The sequence below is a fragment of the Typha angustifolia genome, chromosome 2 (assembly GCF_048772165.1).
Source record: "Typha angustifolia cultivar Huaian chromosome 2, ASM4877216v1, whole genome shotgun sequence".
NCBI classification, from domain to species: domain Eukaryota; kingdom Viridiplantae; phylum Streptophyta; class Magnoliopsida; order Poales; family Typhaceae; genus Typha; species Typha angustifolia.
Window position 1 is genome coordinate 6,170,438 of NC_133240.1, and position 9,580 is coordinate 6,180,017.

General features: G+C 36.2%; 1 protein-coding gene across 3 annotated transcripts; it reads right to left on the bottom strand.

The window, feature by feature from the left end:
- Positions 1-2,603: 2,603 nt before the first annotated feature.
- On the bottom strand, positions 2,604-7,555 carry LOC140771495 (probable sodium/metabolite cotransporter BASS5, chloroplastic). 3 transcript variants are annotated; one of them, XM_073113084.1, is made up of 7 exons: positions 7,098-7,555; positions 6,833-6,963; positions 4,533-4,726; positions 4,195-4,447; positions 3,581-3,834; positions 3,413-3,495; positions 2,604-2,980 (listed from the first exon to the last, which is right to left on the bottom strand). In XM_073113084.1, exons 1-7 carry the CDS (start codon positions 7,407-7,409, stop codon positions 2,906-2,908), a joined length of 1,302 nt encoding a protein of 433 aa, XP_072969185.1. In that variant the 5' UTR covers positions 7,410-7,555; the 3' UTR covers positions 2,604-2,905. The 3 variants fall into 3 exon arrangements, with proteins under 3 accessions (XP_072969185.1, XP_072969203.1, XP_072969193.1); XM_073113102.1 differs by lacking the exon at positions 7,098-7,555 and adding an exon at positions 6,064-6,160 and having other exon boundaries at positions 6,833-6,966; XM_073113092.1 differs by lacking the exons at positions 6,833-6,963; positions 7,098-7,555 and adding exons at positions 6,064-6,160; positions 6,238-6,772.
- Positions 7,556-9,580: the final 2,025 nt, after the last annotated feature.

Genomic DNA, 9,580 nt, shown 5'->3' on the forward strand with positions numbered 1-9,580 from the left:
TTGTTGGCGTTTCATGTCAGATTCGGACGACCTTCCACGCCGACAGGTTTTCTCGGAGGAATCACACGTGTTTGTGGAGCTCTGTCTACCAGCAACACTGTTTTGATGGGATTGGTCTCATATTAACAAATTTAAACAGTTTCTTTCTCTTGCTTCTCCTTGCAATCCCTTGCTTGGTTCCAGACTAAAACCGAAATCGATCCAAATCCATGACCTTGACGATCGAGGAAAAAGAACAGAACTTTTCTCCTTTAGAAAACTTGTGTCATTAATTATTCTATTTATACTGCTAAAAGAAGGTCACTCAAAATGCTTTCTTTTTTCATCTACCCTTCTTGTTCAAAGAGTTCCTCGCTGGGAGATACTATAACTAATTGTTTGCTATTTGATTCTAAATTTGTGCTCACTTTGATCCAGGAGTGTATACTATGGATTAAATTGTTCCTCTGAGTCAATGACTGACTTGATTGCATTTGGAGTTCGGTTTTCTACGTCCCTCTGCATTGTTTGGGCTGTGACCAGGCTTCAGAACAATTAGTCTTTATCTTGAAGGGTTAAAAACTAAGTAAATCTTATTTCAAGGATTTCCTTGTAAAAAGAATGCTGTAAAAACAGAGTTATAGATATTTTTTTTTTTAAACTTCAAGGTCATGCATATATGGATCTTTATGTTATTTACTCTTTCATTTAAGCTTGTTCAGCTTAGTGTTAATCCTGGTGTCTGGCTCTTGACGAATAAATCAGAATTTTATGTTACCCCAATTAGAATACGATATCAAGTTGTGCAATTATGATGGCAAAGTACATTTGTTTCAAGTTAGGTTGGATTAGAATGGTTGACAGGATATACTTGAGTAATAATGTCTTACTCATGTAGGTTCTGTGTTTCAGAAAATCCAGCGATGTGAAGGTGGCCATGCTAACATGAACCTAGTTTTCGTTGAGTCAAGCTTGTGATGACTGTCGTTCTAACCTATTATATGCCCACAACTTAACAAGTTAAAGATATTGCCAGCCTCCGTTCACTTGTGTAAGTAGGAATAGATTTATTATAGAATAAGTCTCCTTATTCTGGTGTAGAGTAACTAAATAATATCTTACCTTATTCAAATATACTAATTCAACATTTTATCTAATATTATTCCATACAATTTTTTAAAAATTATTTATTAATAACCCAATATTATTACTTCAACTTTTGAGATGACAATATATAATTACTAGTCATATCAGCTACAGTTGTTATCTCCTCTTTTCTCTCCAAAGGCAGCCCCGCATACTCACACAGTGCAAAATATTACTTCACATACTTGAGTGCGTGTTTATAAAGAGGGGTGTAGACGAGCTGAGCCTGAGCGAAGCTCCAACTCAGGCTCGACTCGAAATTAATTTCGAGCCTTAGAATTAGGCTCAGGCTCGACTCAATTCAACTCGAATTGAGCCCGAGCCGAGCCAAACCAAACTCAAGCCGAGCTCGAGCCTGAAATGAGCCTATCATCAAGCCACATTTAAGCCAAGCCAGATCGAGCCCAAGCCGAGTCGAAGAAGAAGAAGAAGGAGGAGGAGGTGGGTTGGTGGGGCATCGGGACGGCTTGCCGCTGCCAAAGGAGGAGGAGGCGGCAGCCGTAGCACCGCTGCTGCAATAGGAGGAGAAGGAGGAGGAGGAGGAGGCAGCACCCTTAACGAGCCTATTGAGCTGAGCTTGAGCGAATCGGCTCCAGCTCAGGCTCGGCTCAGTATTAATTTCAAGCCCGAGCCACTCGTTGAGCTTGACAGCCCTATTTATAACCTCGTATACTCGTGCAATGTGAAGGTATTATCTTGCATACTTGAATGCCGGGTTATAACCTCGTATGCCTAAGTATTGTGAGGTTATAACACATACCCGCATAATGCTGGGAAATTTTTGAAATATCATTTCCCGCCAGCTCAAGAGTATTTCGTCATTTAGTTTAAAGCATCACCAATTCCAGTACTTTCATATCACATTTATATCACATCAAATATAATTATTATTTTTTATACTAGTATTGAATTAAATTTTAGAATAGTTTATACTAATAGCTCTCTTATTCTAGTATTAAAAGTTAGAATAATTATACCTTTTCCATCCTTATTCAGCAAGTTAAACACAGCTTTAGTACTTAGAATCATATCACCCGCTTCGCTCACAACTAGTTGATGTTGCTACCTCACTTTTCTATGTTAATTTTTATCTTATCAATCCCCTGCTTCTTATGTCATCTAGCTGCATCCTTCGCAACTGAAGGATTCTTCTCTCTATATTAGTAGTTAGACCCATATGTCCAGTGTTTAATCTTGCTCACTAATAAGAAAACAATTCAATACTGTTGGAAATCATCCACATCTATCCTTACTATGAGACACACACGTGTTTACTTTATGTAGTCAGAATGTCTGCGGATGTCTAATTGTTGATGGTATATTGTTTAATGCAGGCTCTTCTCTCCTATAGGATGCAAGGAGAAGATGCAGGCAATCGAGATGCTTGGTCTCCCCACTAGTGTTATATTCTTATATGTGCTCCTTTTCTAGTCAGTATAGCATTAACCATCCACATCTTAGCCATGCCTTCACATATGTAACAAATTCCAAATATTACTATTCCATTCAACAATGTCACTGAGAGACAATGTGTGTGGTTAAGAGAGACTTTCAAGCAACATAAATATGACAAGGATGATGGATCCAATGATGATTCCTGTCCAGCCTATACTACATATAATATTACTTGTGTGACCTTCAACTCTGCGTACCTTATCCATCCACATTGTACCAATCTTCTTAGATCCTATTCTGCAAAGATTGTGTACGTTTTATTTGATTCAACTAGGTGAATTGCAGAGAGATCTTTATATGTTGTTATTTGACAAAGAAAGCCCCATCAGGTTGCGACTCCTGTTTTGTCTTTGGACCATATCATGACGAGAGCAAATCCCATTAGAGACATCAACACAACCTGTAATGCCAAAGAAATGACGAAAACATCCATCACAGTCGGCTTATTTACAGGTCACATTAATAAAACTTTTCAAACATAATGAAGACAGATGATGATGACGGGGCACGATCATTTAAGTCGCATTGGGAAATTCATCTTGGCTCAACTTGAACATATACAACTTTTTGGCATGCCAGTGGTCTCGCCAGCATGTAGCATCTAAAGCTATAAGAATGTAAAGATAACATGATGCTCCTACTTATTTCTAACCATCATAGTTAACCTGCAACATTAGCTCATCTTTGATTTCTACACATTTTTAAGGAATCAGACCTACAACAGGAAGTCTAATTATGCAGAAAAGAAAAGAGAGTGAATTTACATATCAAGGTAATGTAACCTTTTAATGTAATTCAAATGACCATGATACAAAGGGAACAAGTGACATACAGAGATTGCAGGAGGCACACCCACAAGCGGATCTTGAAAGAACTTGTTTGCTAGAGCAAGAGCCAGAAGGCTGCTCTGCATCCCTGAAAAGATTAATAATGACTAATGAGGCATCAAAATGGCACAAGTAAAGAACATAGCCTAAAACATATGAGAAAAGAGAGAAACCTGTCTCAAAAGATATGGTTCTTTGTAATGCTTTCACATCAGCTGCCTTACGGAACCAAGTACCACTAAGACTATACCCAGCAATAAAAGATGATGCATGAAATCCAAATATGAGCAGCAGAATGGCTACTCCAAATGGTGAAATAATGGCTTCAATATTTGTCGCCAATGGTGAACCAACACAAAGGGCAGTCACAAACACTGATAGTGGAGGAAGAAAAGGCTGAATAGCAGCACAAAGCCTTGGGAAGAACCTTCAAAACAGAGAAAGACACCAAACATCATACCTCATGCCTCATGGAGATGACCAACCAGTAAGAAATACACTAAAATATGGGAAATTAGAAACACACATAAAGCTACTGCAGATTTTTCAAAACATAATGAGAATACTATGTAGAAGAAGTTTGATTAGTATGGAAAATACCATGAAGAATTAACTCCAGCAACCAAAATACAACAGACTGGCATTTACGGCAATACTTGTAAATTATTGCTCTGCCAAATTAATGCTACTGCAGAACAGTTTGATCTACCAAGATAGAAAATCCAAAGTATCGAAAGACACCCCACAACTTGAGTCTAGGACAAGCTGATTGTGGCTAGTAGTATACCTGTTTAAAAGAAGTCCTGCGGCAATTGGTGCAACTACTATCTGAATAATGCTGGACATCATTCCTTTCACATCGACTGGCAACTTCTTGCCAATAAGCAAGAAAGATAAAGTCGGTGTAACAAAAGCTGCTGTAGCAGTAGACAATGATGTCATGACAATGCTTAGAGGGGCCATAAGAGGGTCTGTCAGGAAAGTTGCGTAATTGGAAAGCTGTGCTCCACTAACACATGAAACTAGCATGATTCCCGCACCTAACTTGAAAGTCATTAACTAATATCAAGTGATAGTCTTCTTTCATGTTCATAAACAAGATCATGATTGAGATCATTCCCTTACCTAAAGAGGTAGGGAGATTGAAAGATGAAACAGCAACTGTGCCAAAAAAGAAACCAAGCAAAGGTTTGATGACAAACTGTCCAACATATCCAGCGACAATTGCATCTGGTCTTCGGATTGCTTCAACAAAATCCTTCGGGCTTGAATTCACACCAACTGCAAACATTAAGAATCCCAGTGCCGGTGCATAATATCTGACAGGTTTTTAATATAAATATCAGTGCATATTGGACTTCATAAAGCTTGAGATATATTAAAGTACAAATGATCAATATTAAGAAGAGATCCCAGTAATAAATTTCTCTATAAGAACATTTATTATTGAGTTACTGTAGCAACAATTTGTTTTCTTTGTATATGCATTATAGACGCAGTTTTGATGCAAGTCTAAAGCCAATCTTAGTGGAGTTTTGGCTGTATTCCTAAATATAAGTTCAATTCTTTTACTACTGAATCAGTTAATTTGCAAGAAAAATATCAATTCCAGTAAATTAAGCCTGGAAGATGAGGAAAAATGGTTTCCTAATGAAAGTAAATATGTAGATTATGTAGAGAAACAATCAAAATTAACAATAAAGAGAACTAGCAGATTGTCCATTATTCACTCTGACAGCAGATGCATGAAGCAGCTACTAGACTTTCATTCATGGAAGATAAGGAAAGAGGGGTCCTAATGTCAAAATCAAGCTATGGATCACCAAATTTAAGAGAAGCAAAGGAAGGAATTAGGGACAATTGCTACAGTTGCAGTAATTTCTACTGTTCTTCCGACCTATAAGTCACAAGGAGAAAGCCAATATAGAAGAAAGTAGAGGATTTAAGAAGACAAAAGAGTAAAAAAGAGAGAAATATTAGAAAAGATCTTATTGTAAGAGATTGGAACAAACTTTTTGGAAAAAGGAGGAGCCACTAGCCTCTTTTCCAACCATTTGAATAAAGAAAAATGGTGACCAATCCCCTTTCCCTTCTGCAAGCATTGTATGCTTCTACAATTTCTAGTAACTGGCTGGAGCTCTGTGCACTAGTATTCTCTCACTAGTAATTGCAGTATTCAAACCACAAAAGTTGTCATTAAAGCTGACTTAGAAAATCAATAGGTTTTTTGGGGTCGTTCTAGTGGTGGAACAGGAGAGCACAGTGATGTAAAGATGCAGATTAAGAAGAGAAAATTGTCAATAAAAAGAATAGTATAAAAAAATGACAAAAATATTCAGTCACAGTCTTTGTTTTAAAAAATTACAGCCTTTTATAGTTCAGGACTTGTTGCATTTCTTACTACAATCTTTATGAGCCGAAATGTTGATTTGACATGAACCCACAGTATAAATTAGGGAGCTACTTGGCACGAGATTGTACAAGTATACAACATACGAAATGACCAAGAAATACATATTGCAACCCCCATTGAAACTCATTAGTGAACAATTATGATCATTAAATTTGAGAACCTCTAAATGTCATCCATACCAATTTGGTTTAGTTTTAAACACTACAATAGCTTGTTATCTAGTCTTCAAGTCACATATCTGACCAAGATTGTATGTGGACCCAGATTGCTCCATCCATATCAAGCTCGAGTCCTAGACTTCTAAGTCACTTTTAAGCACCACAGTCATCAAGTATTTTCCCTGTTGAAGAGAAGTTCTTTAAGGGCTTTATTATAAAAAGAAAAACCAGCAAGAGAGCAATAGCAAGTTCAACTTACAAATGAATAGTATTCTGGTCAAAAGGACAACCTTAATCAAAGTTGGCTTTCTTTAATCAAGATTCTTCCACATTCATCAGCATATGTGTCTGCGTTCCCATTATATTAGGTATACTTGTCATTTATCCATTCACTATCTTTTATTTTAATATAAAGAAAATCATCACCATATTTTACTTGCTTCTTGCTGCTGTCACCCCCTATGTTGAACCTGGAAAGCAGATGCTTTGCATGTATCCTCTTCATGTAAAAAGCTTGGATACACATATTTATCAAATATAGTGTAGATGATATCTTAAAAAGGGCATGGTATCAAGGATACTGATTCCTTTTTCTTTACAGATTGAGTTTCACATAGGAAGAATATGGTCACCTCAGCTCATGCCCAAGAATATTATCATAAAATTAATACACCTCAAACCATTGAAGTTGTGGATCAGTAACTTACACCAGGAGTTGTGAATTTAAATTTTCAGTAGTGGACATTCAACATTGAAGAGTATACACTATATACTATACACAAGCATAGCAAGAAGAACATTTAATAATTACTTCTTGAAATTATCAGCCGATTCAAGTGAGGAATGTAGATGACCTGTTTGTGAACCAAGTAAAAGATGGCGGGTAAGCAAGCGCCAGAAGTGTACTCCCCAGTACTACATGGGGAATAACGGAATTCGCCCCCTTTAGTGCCTTCAGGATATCAACTTTCCGATCCTGTACCTCCTGAAACAAAACGAGCAAGCAGCGAAAAGATCGCCCATCAAGAACACAGTCACGCGATCAATTTCCGGATATAAGATTGGCCACCACATAGCAAATCAATACAAAAGAAACGACAATTTGGGTAAATCCACCACCTGGGTCGGCGACAATGCATCTTCCCCAGTGAAGGAATCTTGCTCGAACGATCCGCCTGCTGCACTTGCGCAAGCACATCTCCGCTTAGAAATCACGGGAAACGACGGCCTCCGCCGTGAGAGGTAGCAAGACGACGAGGGAAGCGACAAAGAGACGGAATCTGGACGAGATCGCGAAGAGAACTCATTAGAGAGAGACAAAATCCTAAAGAGAGAGAGATGGGGACCTGTTCGATGGCGGAGGAGAGCAGAGGAGTGAGGAGAGAAGGCGGAGGAGATGGGCCGCCTCAAGGCAATGGAATTGGGATTCATGGAGGGGGTAAAGATAGTTTTTTTTCTTTTCTTTAAGGGAAGACTTGGGGAGTTCTTTTGAGTTCTTCTCGAAAGCCGGATTCTTTTCTTTAAGGGAAGACTTGGGGAGTTCTTTTGAGTTCTTCTCGAAAGCCGGAAGACTGGGAGAATGAACGATAGATACACTGGTTTTGGAACTATTCGGCCTAATCCCATTAAAGCTAAAGTAGTCTGATTATTGATTAGAATAATAAATAATCCGTAAGCTTGAGCATCTCTAACTTTCGCTCCATATTTATTAAAATAATAATATAATATATATTATTGTATTAGCTATTTTAAATTATTTAATAGATTATCTTAGTATTATTATTTTGTAATAAAAAATATATGATTAAAAAACTCTCATCGAGATCTTTAAAATAAAACTAATATTCAATAGTTTTAGAAGTAATTTTAAATTACTAATTTTTTAATTAAACTTATCGAAATTACATTATATAAAATAAATATCGAAATAAGCATTACATTACATGTCATTAATTAAAAATATTAAAATTACATTGAAAATTAATTTTGAGTAATTATATTTTAAGACACATAATTTATTAGACTCATTTTTATAAATAATAAAAAATTAAAAATTTAAATTAACTCAAAAATAATTTAATATTAGACTCATTTTAAAGGTCTCGATGAGACCTTTCTAATGGTATTATTTTTGTTAAAAACCGATTAGTAAAACTAATTATATACTTAATTTAACTAACTAAATTATTTAATAAAAGATATAAATAGAATTAAAATTATTAAATGTAATAATTATTGAGTAATTTTATAATTTTCAAAAGGTTGAAATGACAAATGGAGCCGGCTTCCATTTTTATAGTGGAGCTAGCTCCAAATTTGGAGCTAGCTTTAGAGCCCGGTTGGAGCTCAATCAGCTCCAAATTTTAAATTTGGATTTCGATTGGAGTTGCTCTTAGGAAATAGTTTTTGACCATATTGTCTTTTGCCTTCTTTTTTTTCTTCTTATTCTTCTTATTCTAGTTCACTTTAGCAAAATTATAGATTGGATTAGTGACATCTATATACAAATTAATACTACAATAGTAACTTTTAAGTATAACGCTACTTTCTGTTGGTAATTTCATGTATTTGACATTAATTTTTTATTAACTTTGAGCCAAGTTTTAAGTAGGGCCCACACATTATTAATGGTGAAATTAATTTAGCTCAAAGTGTACTTTATTCTCAAATATTCACTTAGTCAAATCCATAAAGAGAAGTGAATGAAAATTGGCTCTAAAGTGAGTATCATGGCAATGAAAAATAAAGAAAAGTGAGTTTAGTACCATATTGGATCTTTGAGAAATGTTAGTATAGTATATAAGTAACAAACTTCTTATGAGCTTTTAGCCCCAAAAGGGGTACCTATTTTGTGGGTAAAGGTTACTATGCAACTTAACTTACACACGCGCGCGTCGCCCGGCTCGGCTCGATTCGCACGGGTCAAGTCCAATTTTAATTTTTTTGCCTGATACGGGTTCAAATCTGGTTTGATTCGGGGTCGAAGTGGTGTGTCTCTTCAATAAACAGTTAATCAGTCAGTTAGTTCGTTGTGCATCTTTTCTTCGAGCCTGTTTAATTCTTCTGATCGGAATTTATTTTTCTTTCATTCTTTTAGATGGCTGATATAGTAAAGAGTACTATTTCCCCTATCACTACTCCTCCAGTACCTATAGTTTATGGAGAAAAGCCTGAGAAGTTCTGTGGTGCAGAATTTAAGAGATGGCAACAGAAAATGCTCTTTTATCTGACCACCTTGAATTTGGCTAAATTCTTATATGAAGATGTGCTTAAACTCTGAAAAGAGGAAACTGATAGGAAAGTAGTTGCTGCAGTGGATGCGTGGAAGCATACCGACTTCCTTTGCCGAAACTATATCCTTAATGGACTGGACAACTCATTGTATAACGTGTATAGTTCAGTAAAAATGTCTAAGAAATTATGGGAATCTTTAGACAAGAAGTACAAGACAGAAGATGCCGGTGTAAAGAAATTTATAATCGGTAAATTTCTTGAGTACAAGATGGTTGACACTAAACTAGTGATTAACCATGTGCAAGATCTTCAAGTGATAATTCATGAGATTCATACTAAATGGATGGTGATTAATGAATCATTCTAAG

Bases quoted from the DNA above. Each gene is read 5' to 3' on its own strand.
- LOC140771495 (XM_073113084.1), bottom strand. From the start codon at position 7,409: ATGAATCCCAATTCCATTGCCTTGAGGCGGCCCATCTCCTCCGCCTTC. The intron at 4,727-6,832 runs GTCATCTACATT...AAAACCTGTCAG, and splicing joins TTTACTTGGTTCACAAACAG to ATATTATGCACCGGCACTGG. The intron at 3,835-4,194 runs GTATACTACTAG...TCTGTTTTGAAG, and splicing joins GCAGGACTTCTTTTAAACAG to GTTCTTCCCAAGGCTTTGTG.